This window comes from Cyprinodon tularosa, unplaced genomic scaffold (genome assembly GCF_016077235.1).
Source record: "Cyprinodon tularosa strain WSP-4 unplaced genomic scaffold, ASM1607723v1 ctg102, whole genome shotgun sequence".
NCBI lineage: Eukaryota > Metazoa > Chordata > Actinopteri > Cyprinodontiformes > Cyprinodontidae > Cyprinodon > Cyprinodon tularosa.
In genome coordinates this window covers 539,749-564,944 of record NW_024037805.1, presented here as the reverse complement: position 1 = coordinate 564,944, position 25,196 = coordinate 539,749, and the positions used below count along the sequence as shown (strand labels likewise).

Sequence of the window (25,196 nt, the reverse complement as noted above, 5' to 3'; positions counted from 1 at the left end):
TCTAGATTTTTCCAGTGTAACAGGGTTGACTTCTATGTAAAATTATGTAATTAGGAATAATGCAGCTTAGAATCTTTACAAATTACTTCAAGGATTTAACCAATGTTCTGTGGAGAGCATGATCTGCTTGCAAATTACAGCTATGGTGAATGACAACTTGAAAGAAAAACTTCAGTTCAAACTAGGAATCTTCCAGAATTTTCAGCAGACATGATTTCTGCTCCGGTTCTAAACAGCAATGTTTTTTGTGATGAGCATCTGTTTTCTATGGTGTAGGCAGAACGTCAATCCATCAATCTTTATTTAAAGAGTAACCAAATTGATTTACGGGTTCACAAATATATTAAAACAAAACATAAAATGATGAAAGGACAAACAAAACAAAACAAAACAAATGAACAGTAAATATTTTTTATATTTTTATACAGTCTGATTTATTTGTTTCCCTGGAATTAATGGCAAGTTAAAAAGATGGGAGGTTCTTTCAGATTTTGGGTGCAACAACAGAAAAAGTTCAGTCTTCTCAGATCAAGTCCATCATGTTTGGAGTGCTTTATGGTTTTTGATTTTCTTTTGCGTTTAAGTTTTCTCTGTTTTCCATTGTGTTCTATGGTTCAGTTTAGTTTACTTTTTGAGCTAATTAATTATGCTTACGTCTTGGATATTTGGGTTTTCAGTCTCATTAGAGACTCTTTTAGTTTTTCTAATTGGTCGAATTCAGCTATGTTTTTGCTGTTTTTGTTTCTTGACCATGTAATCAAACACAGTCTCATTCCCAAATCATCAAACAATGATAATTGGTCAAGTCTCGGGGTACCCCACTCGTGATTTATTGATGCGCAAGGTGCTTTAAATGTTGTGTCAGGAAATTGCGAAAATGTAGCATGAACTGTAAGGTGAAAACCTACAGTATCACTAACCTGAACCTAACCCTAACCCATAAACCTGAAGAAACACTAGTATCATGTTGGCATACACTCCTGAACATATCAGTAGTAACTTTGTAGGCTAAAATTTAATTAGGCTTTGTTGCGGATCCTGAACGTGTTGCGTGACTCAAAGTCCGCAGCATTTCATTTAGACCACAATATATGACAATGGTGTCAGCATTCAAAAAGCAGGGGGCTTTGACCAAGTTGCAGTATTGGACGGGTTGGGAGTGAGTATGTATTGTGTAATCAGACATATCATCTTCAGCTTTGTTCATTCCATTTTTTTCCCACCAATTTAATCATGTTTTTGGTTCACCTTTACCATCCTATTTATACCTCTCTATTTGAGGGATGCATTAAAGCTAATATGGATAATGGCACTGAACTGTTTATGAAATATATACAAAAAAAATTCAAAAGAAACAACAAAATATTTAACAGCAGTAAAATTAATCAAAGTCCTAGGACCAAGAATAGTGCTAGCAGATCATTTTTGCCCTCGCAAAAAATCCCCTCTGTCTTATTTCTAACTAAATGTATCAAGTTTATCTTTGTCCAGGTGTCATTTAAACAGCTTACTGGTTTCAGTACAAAGAGGCTCCCTCTAGCTCTGAACAGAAGATACATTTAGGGTTCATCAGCACTGTGATAAACAATACCTTAGAATAAAATCCTAAGAAACTATATACATGGAAAAAGACCCTAAGGTGGAGCCTTGAGGTACTCCACAATTCAAAGCTTGAGAGAAAAGCTTATGCCACGTAGAAGAGTAAAGCCAATGAAGGGTCATGACTTTGACACCCTTAGACTGCTGGACAACTAATAACATAGCATGGTCTACCATGTCAAAAACTGAGTCGGAGCTCATCTGCCTGGCTGTGTGTTTCCTGGATGGGGCCGCCTTTTACAGTTGCCTTTTGCACCTCTGCTTCTGTCTCCTTGAACCCCAGTCGGCCTCGGCAGATGGCCGCTCACACTGAGCCTGGTTCTGCTGGAGGTTTCTTCCTGTTAAAAGGGAGTTTTTCCTCTCCACTATCTCTACAAGCATGCTCAGTGTGAGGGATTGCTTTGGGTCAATGCAATTAACTGGTTTTCCTTAGATAGAAAACTTTGAATCAATTTGACAGAATGATCTGGTTTAATTTTCTCTTTAAAGTGCCTTGAGATGAGGTGTGTTGTGGATTGGCACTATATATAAAAACTGAATTGAATTGAAGTAAATTATGTTTTTGTCTTATAATAAAATTATAGCCAAAATATATTTTTTTCTTCCGCAATCCAATGTAGTTGCTCATTAATTTGAGAAATATAAGGAGAAATATAGTATCTGGCTCTGAATAGTTATTTCAAGCCAATACTACACATGTTGTAGATCAAAAGGAAGGTTAAATACTGATATTTAGATTAGTGCTTTTATCTACTTGCTGTTACTGCATCTTTTTTCCCTAACATTTTTTTCTCTTTGCATGTATTTTTTTGTCTGTACGTTAGGGTCCTTTTTGTGTTTGCTGGTCTTTTCTTAAATTAGCTGGTCTAATTTCTGAGTTTGCATGACCTCTTGACTTTGTTAAGAAACCATTTAATTACACAGCATTTTTATTCCTCGGTCACCACAATTCTGGCTCTAAAACATAATAATATTTTGCCTTAAAGTATATTTATAGAATCTCCTGAACTCTTGCACTGACAAGTCCATTATGACAAGAAAGATCCATTTATTACTGCAGCAAAGGGCCATTCCTCCTGTAAAAGCATGCATAATTCAAAAGGATAGTTTCCTCCACTGAGTGCTATTGTATCACAGACAGATTTTCAGCTGGTCCGCCCCTAAGATTCCGTCATAGCCACTTTTACTGTTTCAATGCTTACATGTAATGACAGCCACCTCCTTCCCATCAGCCTCCTCTGTTTTTTTAAGCTGACAGTCAAATTTAGCAGTTAGTCTGTTTCCTCATCCCTCTCCTGAAATGGTGACAGGACGACAACGGCTCAATAGGCAAAGGATGACAGGACGGCCGAGCTGATGGTGCGTTGGGGGTGAAAAGGTGAGTGTCAGGAGAAGGAGAAATATAGGAAAGGATGGATAGAAGTGGTAGAGGAGGTGGCGTGACAAGGCAGAAAGGAGCAAATGAGGTGTGAGTGACATGCCAGCGCAGAGATACCAAACGATGGAGAGGATGGGCACAGGCAGGGAGGAGAGGAGCAGGAGGATGGCAGAGGGGATCGATGGAGGTTCATCTATAATGCAGAGAGGCCAGAAGAAGAGTGTATTTGTGTGGGTAGGATTTAAGATGCTGGCTTGTTTCTGTGTTAGTTTTCTTGAGAGCAATTGTGTACAAACCATATGAGAGTTTGTACAAGGAACTATGTTTTTTTTCTGAGTCATGTTTGAACAGGTAACTATTTGCTGAGGGGGGTTTTCAGGAATTGAACATGTTAATGTGTGATTACTTACAAGTTTGTTTTTTTCTGAACATGGTTATTATTGGTACCTCTACAAGCACCCTGCAGGTGTGAGAATATTTTCAGTTTGTTTGTGCTAATTGTTGTGTACCTACAATGTGGGGTTTACACTTTTTTTTTTGTTTTTTGTCTTTATACTGGGCTGTGATTTGTTATTAGTTTGTTGAAGTTCTATTTAGAGATTATAAGCACAAAAATTCTTGCCTGCAGAAAACACTTCTCTCAGGGTCTGTATTTAGCCTAAATCCAGGTTACATCCTCCAAGACATTGGAGCAGGCAGACAAGCCCAAAGGCATATTTGAAGCATTCCAGCATCAAAAGTGTGAAAATGGTTAATGTAGAATATTTTAACATCCTTTCAAATTTAGTCCTTGTTGAATTATTATACATCAAGTATTTAAACTCTGTCCTATATTCTCTGAATCTTTTATAACTTACAGTGACTCTGCTTTTAAAATACTGTTCACATCAAATTCTGCAACAAAGATTTTTTTACACCAAGGAAACCCAGAGTCCAGTCTAGCCCAGTGTTGAATGTGTCTGACACATTGCTTCAGATGTGCAGGTCCTTCTTTCTTGCTTATCATCCTCCTCACTGTGGGTGATGGAAATGTACATGGGTCCTAATCCAACCTTCAAGTTATTGCTCCAACAGGTGTTGCAAGATTATATATATAATTATATATAGTAGATATATGGAATATATATATATATAGAATATATATCTATATATATTCTCTCTCTCTCTCTCTCTCTCTATATATATATATATATATATATATATATATATATATATATATACATATATATATAGAACAATATTTCATTATCAGTGACACGCTTTCTTGTGTTTACTGTGACCCATTTTTTGTCCATGTAAACAAGAAAGAATGTGATTATATATATATATATATATATATATATATATATATATATATATATATATATATACATATATATATAGAACAATATTTCATTATCAGTGACACGCTTTCTTGTGTTTACTGTGACCCATTTTTTGTCCATGTAAACAAGAAAGAATGTGATTATATATATATATATATATATATATATATATATATATATATATATATATATATATATATATATATATATATATCATACGAACTAAAAGTTTTGACCAACCTTCTCATTCAAAGAGTTCTCTTTATTTTCATGACTATGAAAACTTAACACTGAAGGCATCAAAACTATGAATTAAAGCATGTGGAATTATATACTTTCACAAAAAGTGTGAAAAAAGTCAAACAATGTCTTTTATTCTAGGTTCTTCAAAATAGGAAACTTTTGTTTTGATTGCTGCTTTGCATACTGTCAGCATTCTCTTGATGAGCTTCAAGTGATAATCACCTGAAATGGTTTTCACTTCACAGGTATCCCCCATCAGGTTTAATAAGTGGGATTTCTTGCCTAATAAATGTGGTTGGGACCATCAGTTGTGTTGTGCAGAAGTCAGGCGGACACACAGCTGTTAGTCCTACTGACTAGACTCTTAGAATTTGCATTATGGCAAGAAAGAAAGTCTGTCAGACCAAAAAATTGGCAAAACTTTGAAAGTGTCCCCAACTGCCGTCCCAAAAACCATCAAGCACTTCAAAGAAACTGGCTCACATGAGGACCGCCGCAGGAAAGAAAGACCAAGAGCCAGGTCTACTGCTGAGGATAAGTTCATACGAGTCTGTGAAGTAGCAATCTAAGCAAAAGGTGGCTACTTTGAAGAACCAAGAATATAAGACATATTTTCACTTGTTCCACACTTATTTGTTAAGTATATAATTCCACATGTGTTAATTCATAGTTTGCATGCCTTCAGTTTGAATCTTCAATTTTCATAGTCATGAAACTAAAGAAAACTCTTTAAATGAGAAGGTTTGTCCCAAAAAAAAAAATTATATATATATATATATTTACAACATCTTCCTCATCCTCACCTATTGTGTTCTATTCTAACTAAAGGTAACAAGAGACAATTACCACAACTTAGAAAAAATGAATCTAGAATGAATTATTACTGCTTAGTAATTTATCAACACCACATAACCTTTTGAACAGAACTTAATTTTAAGGACACACTGTTATTCCTAAAGAGGCCACAAAATAATGCTTCCATAACTAAAAAAAGATAAAATATAGAAAAAAAAGAAAAACACAAAAGTAACAGTTAAATGATAACCCTTGTTACAGAGAATAAATTTACTTGTTCCAAGCTGGTTTTCCTTTAAAGATCCTAATTACTGTGGCACGCTAATTAGGTAGTCACTAAAGTGCTGAAACCTAATGAGACCTTAAACATAAAGAGACACATGGATACTTGGGGAGGTCCAATCGACACAGACAGATTCAGGCTCTGGTACAGACATAGCACAGCTCTTATTTCCAATTCTGTAAGCCTTGTTATTTATTCCGACTTGCTCTGTGTTAAAAAACAAAAGAAGATATAATGTAAGGAAATGATTCAAATACTGACTGAAAAAAATCTATATTCTTGGCATATTTGCTGCTATTTCCCCATATTTATAGTAAAAGTCCTTGAAGCATTTAATGTATGCTTATGGGCTTCCTGGTGACAGTCTGTAATGTATAACTGCTGTAAAGTGACAAAAAGGGAGCTCTTTTTTTGCTGCAGTGATGATGCATTGTTTCCAGGCAGCGTGGGCACTCACAACAGCGCGACTCATTAGTTCCTCTGTTTTAAACTATTTCAAACCATCATGAACTCGCTCCCTCAGCAGCAGTGTCTTAGACTGTGAGGGTGTGAACCTGATCTTTGCCTTTTTACCCTTTCCTCTGTTCATCTGAAGCCACTTTACTAATCAGTCCTTTTAGCATTTAAAGCCACGATGGGGCGTCAGCCCTCTGCTTGGAGCTCAGTGTAGTCACTTTCTAGTGTTCAGCTATTCCTGACGAGTCCCTCCCATGTATCAGATTCTGCCTCTGGCTGCTCCTCCTGAGTTGTTTTTTCCCACCTGATTTTTGTAACCTTACATCTTCTTTTTGAAGTAAATCTCCCTTTTTTGTCTCCCCTGCCTTGCCTTTGGTGTCTTGCTTTTGGGTCCTTTGAATTGAGCCCAAGTCGTTCCGATTACCATTATAAAGATTTCCAACATGAACCAGCTTCGGCTGGAGAAGCTTTAGTCTTTGCGGGATCCATCGCAATTACTTTTTTTATCTGAGTTGGGGTTTTTGTAAAATTACAGCCATCATCTAATGATTCCGTTTTGGTTTCAATGGAGAGACATTATCATCATACATCCTTCGGTTTATTGTCTATACAGGGTGATCAATGCAAGGTCACACATTCACAGAATCATTAGGGCAGTTTTAGACAGACCAGTTGCCCTAAAATGAATGTTTTTACACTATTTTAGTACCCAGAAAGAATCCACCACATGCATAAAAGAACATACAAACTCAATGCAGAAAAATTCCAGAATTATATATTTTATACTAGGACCTTCTTGCTGCAAGGAAACAATGCAGCAACCGCTGATCAGATTATTTTCCTAATATTTGGAGAGAAAGTTTAAACACTGTCTTGTTTAAAGTGATACCAGAGAGAACAATCAGATGTGAAAGTATGAACTTTGGCATCCAGTGCAACTCAGACTATACCCATCTTCTTTCCTTCCACCAAAAAGCCAAAGTGAGCACTGACCCTTTATTCAGCTGCCATTTTTTTATGCAGTGTGATGTCATATTCTATTGGAAAAAAAAGCACATTGAGTCAAAACTGAGATTGCAAAAGTCCTCTGAGAGAAACTTGCTGGCATGAAGTTGACAGCTTTCTCAGAAAAAGCAATAATGTATAACCTTAAGTTCACAAAGCATTACTAGACACAGATTCAAGAGCCTCGGTTCCACAGCTATTTACCAAAATATTCATACCCATGAAATGTTTTCATGTTTTATGCTATTAAAGACATTATTTTTCATATAAATAAACTAAAAGAACTCAGTGGATAATTGCAAAGTCGACGGGACAACACACACAGTTTGTAATTCATCATCATCATCATCATCATCATCATCATCATCATCATCATCATCATCATCTTTATTTGTTGAGTGCTTTAAAACAGCACGTATCGGGTAAAAAGAGCTGCTGGTTTGTGGGGTATGTCTCTACCACAGTTGCGCATCTATAATTTTGGCCCATTCTTCATTCCCCAAAAGCCCAGTGTTAGTTAGGAAAAAGGTCATCTGTAACTATATATTTTCAAGTATTGTCATACTTTATCAATGATCGTTCGACTGGATCAAGCTAACAGATGTTTTGATCTCAACATTGTAGCTCTGCTTTTTTTAAGCCCAGTCTGAGATTTTAATGGATTTTCCTCCAGGACTGTTGTTACAGCTGTTCTTACCAGCTCTCTGATCTGTGCTGCAGAAAAGCATTCTCAAAGCAAGATTCTACAAAAAACATGTTTCGCCTCAGACAATGTACGTTTAAGGGACACACAGCGGGTTCATTAAGAAGTCAAGAATCTTTTATTTCATTGTGCATCACTGACATAATGTTTCTTTGTTTCAGTTGTAATTTCACCTTGTCACTGGACAATTAAGGCTGGATTTGTTGCATTACTGTGGGCCTCTTGGCTTTCTTTTTGGTGATCTCCCTTCATTCTGTTTTTTTTTTTTTAGGTAGGTCCAATATATACTAGGCTTTGCCATTCTCCCACTAAAACCACTTTCAGATGATGGAAATATATATATATGATTACTATGAATGAGCATTGGGGTGGGATTTAATACGTTTTCTTCTTCCCACTCCCTTTCAGGTCTGTTTTTTTTTTTTTTTTGATGAACTGGTATGCACATGTATGTTTCAATGCATGTAATTGCTTGAAATGAATAATTAAGCAAATAAATAATTAAACAAATTTATTTACAAATTCTTTCTCCATAATGCTGTTGCTTCACTAATGCTCTAACAGAGTCATTTTTTTAAAGTGGGGGCCGCGCGTCCATGGGGTATGCAAAGGGGGACTAAGAAAATTTGCAGGGAGATAAAGACAATTAATGGCATCTATTTTTAATCAATTAAGTAATATATAACTTAATCCCTTTTGTAAAAACATAAAATATTATTTGCTTTATTATATCCAAATGAAATGTTAAAATCAGTGGATTTAAAACTAAACTTTGTGACTTCCCCTGACTAAATAAGAAAGGACCATCCCTCCTCGGCAGAGCAGGCACTGACATGCCATTTCCCTTTTGCAACACCCTAGTTTTCTGAGTCTGGCTGTTTTATTGGAAAGGTAATAAAAATAAACAGTACTTCAACACATGCATAAAGACATGCTTGTGGCACTGACACTCACTAAGCCCAGCCTTCCCATTATAGACACTTAATATAAGTTTGATTTTCTTTGCTCTGTCGTCGTCAACAGTTAAAGGTTGATATTTATTGGGAATATAATACAGTGTTGAAAACATGAGTCAATCTGCTCATGTTAAGCAAATGTAATAATCATTTAATAGTGATAGAAATAAGAAAAACATCTAAAAGTTTAATTCTTTCTTTAAATATTTTGTAGCATTGGTTTTGATATACAGTTCCTGGTCAACAGCTACTGCTGTTTGGGGGGCTGCCACATAGAAATGTCTTGGAACCTCTGCTCTAACAAAGCAGCTCAATTTTTAGGCAAAGGACATAATAAATACAATTCATGACAATAACATGTATTAAAGCAGGAGTAAAACAGCATTCTTGATAAACAATTGTGTGAACTGCAAATTTCCATTCAGTTCACAATAAGCCGCTTCATGTTGCTCTAACATATGACACACCAATCAAATACACCAAGGTTATGGTTGTAACTTGGTAATGTTTGTGTCAACTAATTTCTGTGTCTGGAGAAAAATGTATTTAACACAGTGGGTGATGTGTAAATGTTTAACTTACTCAGGGTTGCCTTGGCCTTTACAATGCAGAGCAAACCCCTGCCCTTCTATTGCCATTCTATTGCCATCTATTGCCTCCGGAGAGATCTCTACCCTAGGAGCATCTGTGCATAGAAGACAAGCACATTAAAACAGAAACACATGGACACAATGCATTTACATCACACATGAATTAGAGCTTTAAACACAAACCACATGCATTTTCATCCATTCATCATATCTGTTGTACATACATCGTCCCACTATGACATAATCCACTTACACAATACCACTGCTTTACCTCTAAGTTGTAGTACCATGACATTGCCCACAAGGGGGCAGCGTTTATACAGACTCAAAACCTACAGTCATGGCATCTTCTTAGCTGATAAAAGTTATTTTCTCACCCACTGTGTTTTAGCTCTAGCTGAGTGCAGCAGGAGGAAGAAAAGAAATCGCTGCCTTTGTGTTGTTATTAAAACAGGGGACATTTTAAGTCAGCCTACAAAAGAGCTGAATCTGCCCACGCTTCTAAGTAATACATTTAAAATAGAGCACAAAAGAGCAAAGAAGCAAAATAAAAGAGACCTTTTCCTTTACTATATCCTCCTGAAACTGTTGTATGCTCTTGCCTGTCATCATTCATTCTCACAGCAAACGTTCCAGAGTCTCAGATGACTTACACCAGACTTGCAGCGCCTGCTCGGTCTTCTTCTGTTCATCTTTCAGGGAGTCATGGTCAACGACACAGGAGATGATGGCCTTATCATCGCTGGCACTCACCTCCAGGATGAGCTCACTGCTCACATTGTAAGTGGGGTCGTCTGGAACAGATTCAACCACATCTGGGCGCCCTGAAGCAAATAGAGATGAGAGGATGAGGAGATATTATAAAGTAAAAGTGGAAGGGGCCAGAATCTAGTACAGTATAGCCTAATTAAAAGCAAACAAATGAGTATTTGCATCATAAAAACTACATCTTTAAAACTTCAGCTCTACCTAAGCTTTTGTAGATTGTCTCTGTTTGCTTTTGAATGCAAGTTATCATGGCCTAATCAAAGTTCGGTTCTAAATCCAAATATAAATATGTAGCAAGATGTGAAATGATTTTCAAATTGGCTCTTTGTCAGATAGTTTTGGCATGTCTGTGTTCATCATTTGTTTTTACAGCTAAATAAAGTAATGTCTGAACCAGATCAATGAATCCTTACTTACTGCCATGATAACATGCATTCATTTGATCTGAAACCATTCCAATGTATCATGCAGTATGTTTACAGTCATGTCCACCTGCAAGGAGAGGCTCCTACAAAGGAGCTGACCTAGAAAAGCTAACTAATCCTGGCTCCTTTTACAATTGACAAATCCCAAACAAACTGCACAACACCAGTCACAAGAGGCAGTCATAGCAAACGTCAATCTTCACTGAGAATAAACTTTGCGCAAAGAAGATGAAGACAGCTTCAACTTTGGTTCCAAAATGACTGGATGACTAAAACGAAACAACCGAGGTGTATCATATTGTCACAGCACACCGAGTAAAATACATTCAGATCCATAAAATACACACGGACCAGATCAAACTGCCAGAAAAGTCTAATTTTCTGTCTGTCACAGTGTTTCCAATTTTACAAAATAGCTTTAATTTATTTCACCAAAAGGACATTTTTTGTACTTACACATCAGCATTGTCAGTATGATCATATAATCTGCTGGTACAGATTTGTAATTAAGGTATCCTGCTCTCCTTACTGCTCCCCTGCCATTGACCAATCTGAGAAAATGGCCTTGCAACCCTCTTTATGAGCTGATCCACATTTAAGCTCATTCATTCAGCTTAATGATCCCACCAAGTTATAGGAATATCAGCGAAGAAAATGGAAGCAATTTGTACATATTATAATGGACTACAGAAAACCTAAAAGAGACATTGTGCACTATTCTCTAAAGAGGAAAATAAAGCCCTGATGACTGTAATTTCAGTCCTAATTGTCTTCAGTTTTAACTGTTTGTGGCACAGTTTGAGGATTCTAAACCTACTCAATCGTCTACACCTAATCTACCATACAGATATCTCTAAAGTCTCACACGGATATTTAAAGGGTCCTAATGTGTGCTAAATGTGCGTTAATGTGTTCTTCTTTAGACTCGCAATAGTTATACCTAGCAAATACATCTCTTAGCTAACACAGTTTAGGAACATTTCAATGGGAAATGATGATACACACATTTTGGACAAAGTCTGTCTAAACATCTACAGCAATAAAAAAATATATTATTTATGTAAAAAAAATATGTATTCCAATCAAACCACATTTTGAAAGAATACAAAACTTTTCGTCTGAAACTTTTAAAAATTGCAAGAAAAATACCATCAGCTGGAGGCTTGTAAGACTGTGGTCCAGGAGAGGGAATAAAAAAAAGTCAACATGTTGGATTTAGAAAACCTGGTTAAGCTTGTACTCTGCGATAGACTGCCGACCTGCCCAGGGTGTACCCCGCCTGTCGCCCTTTGACAGCTGGAGATAGGAATAAGCACCCCTTGTGACCCCACAAGGGGTGCTTGTGGGGTCAGCATGCCAGGGCTAAGCATTGCCAGAAAATTGGATGGATAGATGGTTAAGCTTGTGCCCTGCGATAGACTGCCGACCTGCCCAGGGTGTACCCTGCCTCTCGCCCAAAAACATTTTCTTAACTGTTTCAAATAATGTCCCTATTTTGTTTAAAAATAAACAGTACTGTAAAATGTTTAAACAAATATAGATTCTGATTAAATGAACTTCAATAAATCAAATAAAATCTTAGGCTTAGGTTGCTGACTGAATTTGAAATGAAGGTCTGCTGGGGGAATTAGAAGGGCTGTGGCATTGGGGTGGACAGTAAGGGACCAGACACCATCACAAGATGGACGCCAAAACCACTTTACCTATTAGCAAAAGCAAATTACAAGAATCCAATGACATTCAATGGTTTCAGTTTTATTCTAACTCAGTTTATGGGGCAATTTCATAACACTACATATCCTAACCTTGATTAATCCTTGTTTTAACTGTGACAATTAAAGGGATACAACTCTATAAAGTCTTCACACTTGTCTAAGCATCACATTGGTGTCAATATCCTATTCCAAGGAAGTACTTCCTATCAGATGTTTTTTTTTTTCCATGTGGGGCCAGTCAAGATCCTCCATCCATTCAACATCCATCCATCTTCTCCTACTCTTTCCTTGTCAGGGTTACGGTGGGGCCAGTGCCTATCTCAGGCAGTCTATGGGCGATAGGCGGGGGAACAAAATGGACAGGTCGGCAGTCTGTCGCAGGGAAACACGGAGACACATAAAGACACACAACCATGCACACACACACTCACACACACCTAAGGACAATTTAGAGGAGCCCATTAACCTGACAGTCATGTTTTTGGACTGTGGGAGGAAGCTGGAGTACCCTGAGAGAACCTACTCATGCACGGGGATAACATGCACACTCCATGCAGAAAGACCCTGGTCCGGGAGTCAAACCCAAACACCTCTGAATCTAATCACATCTTGCTAAAAGACAACAGTGCCACCCATTGCACCACCATAGAGCCCAAGCCAAGATCCTGACCTGTTAAAAATCCTTCTTGAAATAGTTGAAACTTTCTTATCAGCCACTTTTGAAAACTTGCTGAATCTGTGCTACATATGAGAACTGGGACCTAACTAGGGGTGTGCAAAATAATCGTCATGATGATGCATCGTGATTCTAATTTTCGTGATCTACTGCATCGATTCTTGACACCAAGAATCGATTATTAATTTAAAAAAATGCATAAATAAAATTGCATGAATGTCAGCCAAAAACAAGTGTAATACAACTTCCAGTCCAGTAGATGTCGATGCGGATGTGTTGACACACGTTGCCTTGTGTCACAAGCATTTCCGGCCGCAGGATACTGCGCCGAGTCGTTCAAAAACAAAACATGGAGGAGAAAATATTGCAATGCATCGCAATAATTCAAGTATCGTGATGCATCATGATAGAATCGCATCGTGGCCTGTGAATCGTGATTCGAATCGAATCGTGACTTCTTTGGCAATACCCACCCCTAGACCTAACATGGAAAGTAAGCCCAAATTTCTCCTATCTTTTGGTCCTGATGGGCCTTTTAACATCCATATGTAATCAGTTATGTAAATCCAGTGCAGAAATACAGCAAATAGCAGGCACAACACAACTGCTGACAAGGGGAGGAATTACTCAGTTATCACAGCTAGTACGCTTAAACTGTAAAAAAAAACCCAACAACAAAAAAACAAAAAAAAAAAACAAAAAACAGAAATGTATGGCAGCTGTTCTGTCATGCAAATGTTGCCTCATTACTCATGACCCTGTCTGCAAACATCAGTAGACTGCACACTGCCTGTTCATGTTCATGTTTACCATCCAGGGCTGTCTGTAACGTCTAGGCTGAGGGACATCAAAGGGACACGAGAGGCTAAAGATCCAATGCTGCTACCTCCAGCCTTCTCCAGGCTGACTCGCTCGCTGTTGCTTAGGAGACCGCTCGCATTTCACTTGGTTATAAACCATTGCTTCGGACAGGAGGAGGACAAAGGAGGCCAGTAATGCTCACGATGAGAAGAATCAGCCATCTGTTAAAGCCATATTTTGTCATTTATATTTGTGTATTGACTGTTTCTTGAGCGTATCTTTTACTTTACATTTCTGAAAGGAGAAAGAGAAGAATTGAGCATGTTTAGGTGAGTGTGTGAAGCCACAGAATCTGCTATAGTTCCGCTGTAAAAGCATAACTGCAGTTGAGACTGTGATTTAAAGATCTCCATCTGTTGTAGGAAAATATATCAGACCGAGTAGTTTGGTTCAGACCGTGAAAGTGGTTTGTGAATCTTGGAGAGCGGGCCAGAACCTCGGCACTTACTCCTGCATGGGTTGACAAACACACTCGCAAATGCACGCCTGAGCATGGGCACATGTAGGTCAAGCTCATGAATAACTACCCTCAGAGGAGACAGAGATAGTAGCAGGGAAGCACACTGAAAAACACTCACAGACACACACACATTACATTTTTTTTCTTCCACACACTGCTGCCCCCCTCAAAAACCCCTCTCCCCCCAACCCTCTACCTTCACCCACACCAGAGAGCACTTCAAATACCTCTGAATCTAATGACATCTTTCGTTTTATTACCATAACCAGTCCTCTGACCCGCTGAGAAAATTAGTTTACTTTCCAGGTGCATTTCAATAAGCCTATGCCAGTCTTTTTGCTGCAGCCTGTCTCTCCCACTATCCTTCCAGTCTCACACACAGACAGCACATAGCGCCTTTATTAAAGACCATAGAACTCCTAACCTTGAGAACAGGGGAATCCTGTTTGTTTGCCCACAGGCTCTTGTGTACCACACATCCTCCATTCACATGAAATAACACATTATTGTTTGCCTTAACATGAAATGAAAACCACGTTTATTAGGAAATTTTTAATTAATTTATTTCTTTATTTTTCATCAATAGTGTTTTTTTCAATCTACCTATCTCATAATGAGACTATCAGGTAAAAAAAAAAAAAATTCCAATGTTCCTAATAGAGTTGTGTTTAAAGAGCATTAACAGATAGAGACAAACTGGAACTTTAAAGGGATATGTTAAAACCAATAGGTAAAATGATTATCATACCAGAAGTAATTTAGATATTTTGGACCCATCAGAACTTTTTTAATTGTGGCCACGAAGTAGTATTTCGTGCACGAAATACTACTTCGTGGCCACGCAATAAGTTTAACGTGCGCACGAAATACTTATTAATAATATTAATATCATTCCTGGACAACTGGGTAAGCAAATCGAGCGCACCTTCTCTAAGGTCTAAGGCGCGCTCGATTTGCTTACCCAGTCGGTCTCCGCCAGTCACGTGACATTTGTTGCTAAGACGCTATTTTAGGTGAAAAAGGCGTAGTGTAAACAACCGCAGCATAGCTAAACGGAGGACTAAAGGCCTGTTTACATAGCAGCCTGTCCAAGATAAGTCATTACAGTTAACATAAACCTGAAAACAGGGGCGGATTTATTGATATTATTAATAAGTATTTTGTGCGCACGTTAAACTTATTGCGTGGCCACGAAATAGTATTTAATTAAACATTTTTTTGACCATGTCATCAGAGGGGCTCCGTATAAAACAGATATTTATGCAGTATACTTTTTTTTTTAAGTAAATTTCATATTTTTTTATTTTGTACAACTTTAGGGCCTTCTGTGAATGTATTTGTTTTTTATAAACCCTTTGATGAAAAAGTTGAAGCTATGAACTTTAACGTCAACAAACCATAAGGAAAAATAAAATAAGTTCTTGTTTTCTTTTATGTTTGTAAAAGTTTTATTTCCAGGTTGAGATTGTTAACAGGGTGGCAAACACAAAGCAGCAATTAATAGCTGAATGGTCAGCAAATCTTTTAAATTTCAGCAATAATCCAAATAAAAGCTAAAACATAATATTGAGTATTGAGTTTATTGAAGTTTTTTAAAGATCCTTACCTGACCAGTAAAACCAGACAGTACAGTTTATCTAAACTCCAATGACCATTCTCAACATTCACATGCCCCTCTGTTTTGATGGAACTTGTCTACATACAAACAGATGTATACACACTTACTGTAGACCCACATTTCTTGTCATTTTCATAACAGCGAGAGTTTCCAGGATGATATGGGGACACAATTACAAATGCAATCTCTGAAAATGAAAACCTGACCACCTATTCCAGGTGCACATACATGCAATAAGCTGTTGACGTGTTAATTGGTAAAACTTTGTCTCTGTAATCCTTTAATTTGCCATATTTTCATAATGTTATTAAAAATCAGGTGTTAGTTAGATCACAGGTGCTTATATAAGCAGAGTTTATAAAAGACAGTACAGGCAGCAAGCTATTATACTGCATTCAGAGATGTAACGATTAGCCTGTCTTTAGTAAATAAAAAAAAAAAAAGTTGAATTTTTATCACATTTTTAGCCCTTAAAGCAAAACAAAACAAAACAAAAAGCATTTATGTGTATCATGCTAAAACAAATGCTGTTTCCTTATAGGAGAGGTAGCTAGTCAATCAGAAGGCAAAACCCCTGATTTAAACTTCTGTAGCATTTTCTTCATAAGCTATCTGCAGGTTTTCTCTATCTTAATGGTTCATTACTGCTCTCTAAAAAATATTGACGCTTTCATAAAATAGCATCACATGTGGATGTTGTGCTATGTAACAATGGATTTTTTTTAGGGGTACCAGATAAAAGGGCCTGAACATAAATCCACCCCACTTTCATATTATTCGCATTCAGATTGTTTTGATTTAATTTCTTTGTAACTATCAAGCAAAATCCTACTTAAAGTTTACATTTTGGGTTGCAATAGAAAAGAAGGTTTGAGATGTTTACAAAATATTGTGAACCTAATGCTCCAAATCCTTAAAATAAGTAAAAAATGTTCTGATATTGTTGCCAAAAACTACACTGCAGTTTATTTGAAACCAGTTCAACAGTTTACAAAATGTTAAAAAATTCAAGTTGATTCCAAAATGTCACATAATGAAAGTAACATTTTTAATGAATGATAAATCATTCAAATTCACATCAATATTTAATCATATTTCCACAGCATTAGTTAAAGTGTGTGCAGCTTTCTCCTTCGTTAATATTTCAGCTCAACTACACTCCGGCAGCTACTTAAAATTGCATGGGATACACATAATTTTCTATAAAATTCCCCCTGCTTGATACAGGAAACAAAGAGAGGCTCCTGGCACAATGTGGAGAACAACCACCTCTCAATTTGTGATGCCATTGAGATAAGCTGCATCCACCCTGAAGCATGCAATCCACCAGAGTATAATCACATTAGGAGAATCAGGCAGTTGCATGAAGCAGTTAACTGTGCTGAGAGAGTTTGAGATGGGTGCTTTTGAACGGAGCATCTGGATAAGCTGAGCTGAGACAGTTAGTCAGTTAATCCATCAGCTGATGGAACAAATAGGTCAAAAGCACGTCCTCAGTAGCCAGAGAAATCAATCCCCCATCAGCATTAACATGTTGTCCTATTGTGCTTAATCAAACTCCGTATTTCATAGTTTCCTAAAGAAGTGCTAAAATAAACTATTTTTTTTTTGACAAAATGAAATTTGAGTCTTTCTCACACATAGATTGCACTTTATTCAGGAACATAAATGAATGCTTGTTTAGCTGCTGCTCTTCCTCTTTGGCATTTCACACAAACTAAACACAGGGAGACTCCTTCCATACCAGTGAGTGCTTACACACAGGAATTCAGCAATACACAATAAAATGACTGACATCAGTGTAAACCGTAATAGCAAAGCAGTGCATGGAGTACCTCCCACTTCACTCTCATGCATTCATTTGCGGCTCTCTTTGACTGCAGGGACAAAGTCTGTAACCAATCTGTAGTTAAAATCTCTCAAATGCAATGGATTGCATCTGCTTATTTTCCTTGGAACCTATATTAATATTCATTTTCTACTTGCAATAAATCAAAAATATGTCAATTCAAGAGCCAATCAAAGACCGAAAGGTGGCTAATCTTCATCATTAATGCTCTGAGGCTCCAGCTAGATACATATTTGAAAGGATGTAGTGTAGTTTTATTCTTGCTGCTTTGCAGTTTCAGTTTTGCTCTGTCTGACTCAGACGTGCTTGGGAAAAAAAATGAAAAAAAGGGCTTTCTGTTACGGTTCTCCGTGTCAAAAGGTTGAAACAAGATGGTTATTCCTGGATGCAACACAGCAGAGCAAAAGGTTGAAGTAACCCAGTCATGATTTTGACATTTGCTTTCATTCAAGTTCATAAGTATTTTTTTTTTTACTTAGGTTACATTACTTAAGCCATGGGCGGAGAATGTATACCTACTTTCTCTGATAGCATGAAGTGACATTTAGGGTAATAAATATAACCAAGTTAACAGTTTGCAACTATTTTAGCTCATAACTTAAAGAATGTTGCAGTTGATCTAGAGACAAATCACCCCAAGCAATCTGTTATTTCCCAGATCTATGGAGTCAGAATTCTGCCAAATGTGCACACAGTAAATAATCATATTAGCAGTTTTATTTAATGGAGCCTAGGCGGAAATTCAACTGAATAAACTGATTACTCGCCTTCATCCACCTACGACACAGCCAATCAGCTTTGGACCACGCCTCCATGAAAGCCAATCAGCATCCAGAGTTCATCTTAAAAGGCCTCCGATTCGCAACTCTTATGCTACCTAGTGCGCATGCAGGCGGGGGTTGTGCTGTATCTGACTTCGTTTGGATGACCACGTTTCAACCCACCTCCACCATCGTAGCTAAACTTCATCACAGTTTCATTCCTCCCAGACTTTTACTGCATTCCACAACTCATTTAAACCGGTCCTACAGAAGACCGCCATGTTGAGCCTGGTTCTGCCAGAGGTTTCCTCTCCACTGTTGCTTAATGCTTGCTCATCATGGACAGGTTCTCTCAACCTGTGTTATCCAGCTGGACTTCCATCTTCCAGGTCCCTGAGTGAAGCTCTAGTATCAGCTCATGGAGTCAGCTCGATCTCCTCATTAAGCTCAGCATCCTCTCTCACTAACCAGCAGTCTACAGACTGACCAACTTCATCTATCTCCACTCCACCACCAGTTTCAGGCCTGGGCGGGAATAGCCCTGTTCTTTACTCCTGTTCATACATATCAATCAAAACTCAGCGCTATGTTTCCTGCTGAGGTCTGAGAGCCAAAGACTAAAGTAATTGTATCAATTGTCTTTTCTTTCCGTGCGAGTTTTTCAGATTGTTTGTCTGTTAGCAGGATTATCCACACAACTTCTGCTCATTAAATATTTTCAATTTATTTCAAGAATTCAAGTGGATCTTTTAAAGCAGTCTGTAAGTGGGTGAGTGTTGCCCTAGTGGTCAAGAGCTGTGCGCTTATGCTCTGAGAAGGTTGCAAGTTCAATCGCCACAGCCTCTACTCTAAGCTCATGAGTAGGGCTTGGTATTTTGGCCAAAGTCCTGAATCGATTCGATTTTGATTCATACAGTTCTAAATTGATTAATTTCGATTTGATCTGTTTTTACAATAATGAAAGTGGTTCAACTGTGTTTCAAAATACTAATGTATTTTATTTTTTTCCTCTCATATTAAACACAAAGTGCAAACTTGTAAATCGGACAGTTTAAACATGAGAAGTGAAAAAGTGAAGCCTCACTCGAGCGAGCAGACGTAACACAGCGGGGACACAGCAGACATGCATCAGCTGCATTATCTCCACTGTACAAACCATATGTGCAGCGTGGTCTGTAACAACTACAGGGTGTTTGCTGGTCAGCCCCCATTTGTTAATGTCTTCAGTCAACCTATTTGCTATATTTGCAGCTGTCTGGCTTTAAGTTATCTTGAGAGCATCTTTCCTGCTCATTTGAATGTGAATGTCACGCGCATCACTATAAGACGAATCGATCCCATTTCCTAAAAATCGATTTTGCAAAAATGTAAAGGAATCGATTCAAATTCGATTAAATCGATTGTTTTACCCAGCCCTACTCATGAGCAAGACCCTTAAAGTCATAGGGAAGTCATATTTAAATGTCAAATCATTCTGGCTTAAAAGTGTACATAAATGTAATCTTTATCAGATGGTATTGTGCCAACATTTAGAAAAATTCTGTAAAAAAAAATATCCTGTCTTAAAATCTGTGTTTTCATTTTCATTATCTTATGCAGGCCAGTTAATTATACATCAGCTTGAATTAACCTAAATTCGGCCAATCATATATCAACGGTCATCTGTCAATCATATATTTTAGGTCATAGCATCTTGATTCATATGTCGCAGCTAATATACGCAACGGTTGAAATAAGAATAATTTCCTTTCCCATTGAGTTCCGTCCCAGTGTTCATGGTGATGGACGTCTGTGTCTTCAGCAGGCGTAGAGCTAACAGAACTGGCAGCGTTGCGAGGCAAGGGCTCAAACATGTACGGCTGTAAGCCTTCTACACCAAACCAAGCTTCTGCCGCCCTGGCGTCCTCTTCCACAACATCTTTGTCCCCGCTTTCCTCCTCTAAATAAAAAATGTATGTCATGCACCACTCGGTAGAATTCGGACATGCAACGGTTGGAACAGCCGTTTCCCTACGACTTCAACCCCTTATTGCTCCCCGGGCGCCACACAATGGCAGTCCACTGCTCCCCAAGGGGATGGGTTGATGCAGAGAAAGAATTTCCCTATTTTGGGGCAATAAAGGGATTTACATTTTTGTACATTTTGCAAGTTTATATTTTGGGACAATCAGCTGATTCTGCCCCATACATGGGAGTATCTAGGCATGCTGTTCATGAGTAGACAAAACTGGTTGCTATGTTCCTACCCTCACCTATGATGACAGGATATAGATGGTGAGACCTAGAAAAACATCCCAAATATAAGAGGCTAACATAAGCTTCCTTCGCACGCTGCCTTTGGCATCATATGAGCAGATTTGTCATCCAGTGATTGTTGAGTGGAGTTGCTGTTGCTTCAAAGGAGTCACATCAACTTCACACTGACAACGCTCCATGTCTGCTCCGTCATCGCTCACAATACGTTATGTGGCAGTCTGTCCTCAATGCGTGTGGTATCTGTTCACCAATCCAAGCAGCCTCTCCTTTGTATTTAAAAAAAAAAAGGATCAGCAGTTCTCTTCCTACGTCTAATCTCGCCTCCGGCTCTCATGGGTTGTAGAAAATGATGCCTACAATAGAGGAGGGTTGCCTGTCATGCCGCAGAGCAACAGAGCAGGTGGGATTTAAGTGAAGAGGAGAGAGTCACTAGAGGAGAGGCGGTCTGAGTTCCTTATAATTTAAGCATAGTGTTCATCACTAATTACATTTTTTTTTGTGTACCTCTGTTGCTATTACAAGCATTTACACAACTTTCTATATGAATAGAAAATGGCAAAAACAGGAAAAATTGAAGTAAATTGTTGAAGTTAAAGAGTTCTGAAATTTTCAGATGTATCAATGCAAAATATACAAGTGCTTGTTAGCTCTATTGATGCATATGACGGATCTACTGAGCTGTAAAGGATATAAAAATTGAACACAGCAAACAATGTTTGAGGTCAAGATGCAATGTACGTATTCTGTTTGAAATAGAAATGATTAGACCATTTTATAACACGTTTCTTTCGGCTTTTGTGTTAATAGCATAATGTGAAACTGGTAAACGTGTTCTCATCTCTGTAATATAGAAAAAGGCAGACAGTGGAGAAGGTCAATCTGGATCCCTTGACTGATTTGCTCAGTGGTTTAAGTGTGGTGAACAATTGTGATCCCACATTAGGCCAATGAATTTCCATTAAAGACACCAATATGCAAGATGACTTACTAGGCCTAGCTAAAAACTATTATGGGAAAAGAGGAAATTAGCACTCCCCTGTGCTCATCTAGTGATGGGTCTATGATTTAAAAGGGTTTAAAATAAAAATGATTAATTTCATGAGGAACATATTTTGTCTTTTTTTAACGGCCATGCTTGGGAAGCCACTGTAGTTGTTTTACTTGGCAACATGAGGCACATATGCAAGCTTTGAATAGTTTGATATGGAGCCCATTCTATATTAAGGTTCTTTTCAAACCAAAGGGGAATTGTGAACTATGTGAACGTTGGGGGTGTAACAAAGCTACAGTTTTTAGCTAAAGATTTGAACAAAAATCCTGGAGAAACTTTGATTTTATTGTTTGTTTTATTATTACTTTTTCCTTTTAATGTTCAGTTTATTCCTTAGGTTTAAGATTAGCTTTGATTTTATTCTTTTCTTTACTATTTTGAGTATTTGAAAAGGATTTTCTTCACTCCAAAGCTTTCTCTTGATCTTTCTATCAATGAGCACATTATTTGTCTAAATTTACAGGAATCGAACAACTTGTTCTCAGTTTGCTTCAGATCATTTTTCTTTGTTCTGTGTCTATTGTTATTTGGGTCTCACACGTTACTATAAAATGACAGAAAGCAATATCAATGACAAAAATAAAATAAAATAACAGATGCTACGTATATTCTAAACTCTAAAGAAGTAAATCAGTTTCTAAATGTAGAAAATCAGCTCCCGCTTGGCATCGTCTGGAAGGTGTGAAAATATCTGACTGTGAACAAGAAGAAACACATGCTCAGCTGAAGGCCTCCCCTGTAAAGGAGGAAGGTTTTAAAATAACTGGAAGCTCATCACTCATCCCTTCTAATCAGATTATGAGCACTAAAAGCAGTAAAGTGAGTTATCAGGTCATAATTTCCAAAGAAAGTTTGAGCCATGGGAAATCTGAGTGACTATAGCTGCTGAGATGTAGAGTGATTCTATTTTGCTGAGTCTTTATCTTCTCTATCCTTTACCGGGCTCAACTAAAATGTCGCTGTTAGATCAAGCATGTAAAAATCATACCGCTGCTGAGCATGAAGTTCTGGGATAAAAGCATCGATAAATTTTACTTTGTCCATGTACTATTAAAAAGTTTTTTTTTTTTTTTTTCTGCGTTACATCAGAGGCGGTTTTTTCTTTATAAAGATAGGTATTTTTTACTTTGAAACAAATTAAACTCCCTGAACACATTTAAAGCAGATACCTGCTAGTTGCTAGTTAAAATGACAGGGATCAGTGGATAAGTTGCAACTCTGGACATGTAGTAATGTCCAAATGGATTAATTAATTTATAAGACAGATTTCCAACATAAAGATGCAGCCCGTACAAAAAGTTTTAATTTTGTTGATAAAGACAAAATGGACGATATCAAGATTGTTGGATATGATCAGTGCAGGCCTGTGTAATTAGATGTAATGACAGCAGGAATGCTTTCTACATCTCAGTTCTCTTGCAGCTACAACATCTGAAGATATTATCATGTATAATGTCATTAAAGGTGTAATAACCAGGGTTAAGCATAAAAAAATATATTCTAGATGAATAAAATCTGTTCAAATCAGCCATTCAGACTGGCTTTAAGAAATGTAATGATTTGGATTGTATGGTGCTAACAAGGGGTAGAAAGGAAACCTGTGGGCATACAGTAAGTGGTAGCATGTGTATTGTGATATATTACAGGCAGTAACCGTAGTGTCCAATAATAGTGAATGTGAAGGTCACCAGAAACAGCAGATCTCTAATAGATGCATTAGAAGACATTACCGGTACTTGATTCGAGTTTGATGAGGGTCAGGGTGTGGGTTTGCTGGAGGCTGAGTGGTTGCATTATGCAAGTAACTGTCATGTGTTCCATACACCTTACAGCACATTGTAAGATGAAATGACTTGTGTGGCTGACCTTTCGCAGTAACTAAGCTCAACGTTTATTTGAAGAACAAGAAATTGCCTTTTTAATGACGTAGTTAACATCTGTTAATTTTCAAATTGTGTTCAAAATGTTGGCAGAAATGTCAAGTCCGAGTTAAGTCCTAAGTCTTTGGGTCAAGTGCAAGCACAATCTCTTCCTTTGCTCAAAGTCAACTCACAAGTCTCGTCAAACGATGCAAGTCAAAGCGTATCACCTAGCTTGTCTAAAACACTGGGGTATTGTGGGTAAGGAAGTAAAATCCTGCGTATTTTCACACGATAAAAAGTTCTTGTATCTCAAAGGTGCGTGGCCGTGTTAAATATATATTTTCGAATGCATATGCCAGCTCACTCTGGCTTGATTACTGCATCCTGCTGCCATAATATTTGTCAGTTTTGTTTTGGAAACTCTATATTGTGCCCTGTTGGTTAGTAAAACAAGCTTTTGTGTATATATGTTTGATAACAACGGAGGTACAATGTTGTGCATGTACACACAGTGCTAAACAAGGATGTAATGCTGCTAAGCAAGTTAGCCTTTCTTACCCAAGTTGTAAATATAATGAGGAAAAAGTCTAACATCTAGTGTTATAAAATGCAAAAAAATATTTATTCCAAGGAAGATAATACTTTCATAGTTTTTGTTTATTGAAGCGGGAGGCAAATCTATGGAGGCATTCAAATGCCTCTGCACAACTGAGAGATACATGAGTAAACATCCTTATTAGTACTTATATTAGTGATACCAATACTGTCATTAGTCTCCAAGGTCTAATTACAAACTGCACTATTAATAGATAGATAGATAGACGGTTCTTATCTTTATACTGTATCTCTGTTGGCATAAGCTAGCCTGATAGGAGGCTCTGGGTAGGATTCATTAAAGTTGCTGCAGATCGGTTTATTTACTGACACTAATATTTTTTGGTCTTCGGCCATGGCCAGCTGTCTCTTTAACATGAGGCATTGCAGGATGGACTGGCTCTATTAAGTAGCTGTGTCAATTATCACCAGCTGACGTTCTGATAGTTCTGTTGTACTGCTGGCAGATAGATCACACATCTGTTTATTTATGCCTGGTGCTGTAATTCTATTTAGACTGTTTACTTTGCTCACTTCTGCATTTTATTGACATATGGAGCTTAGAGGTGGTTCTTCAAATCAACTTACTGTACATTTGGGGAACTTATAATTAACGGTTTGTTGTGAAACTGAAATCTCGCTTACAAAGCAATTTGTAGTTGACAATAAAGATCGATTGATTGCCCCAATTCCATATAGTCCAAAACATAGTTAGAATTCAAAACTTAATGAATGAAGTCTAATAAAGAGAGATAATATCTAGCACATTGATAATTAAACCAGTGTCTTTGTAATACTAGTATTCAGAAAGAATAGAATAAAATGTTAGAAACAAGTTAATCCCTGAATTAATCGTACACAAGTGTAGTCTAAGAGACTGGTCTGCCTGGTCATGAAGCTATAACTAATTGATATAGCTTTATTTTAGGGCATGATTTCAAATCTTCCACAAACAGAACATCCCTTT

General features: G+C 37.5%; 1 protein-coding gene across 4 annotated transcripts in view; it reads right to left on the bottom strand.

The window, feature by feature from the left end:
- Nucleotides 1-25,196, bottom strand: part of cadm3 (cell adhesion molecule 3) — a 185,440-nt gene that overhangs the window by 28,067 nt on the left and 132,177 nt on the right. For all 4 annotated transcript variants that reach the window (XM_038279259.1, XM_038279267.1, XM_038279275.1 and 1 more), the window contains exons 6-7: nucleotides 9,987-10,157; nucleotides 9,326-9,428 (exon numbers count right to left, since the gene is read on the bottom strand). In XM_038279259.1, the coding sequence (XP_038135187.1) occupies nucleotides 9,326-9,428; nucleotides 9,987-10,157 (274 nt within the window). The remainder of the gene's footprint in view (nucleotides 1-9,325; nucleotides 9,429-9,986; nucleotides 10,158-25,196) is intronic.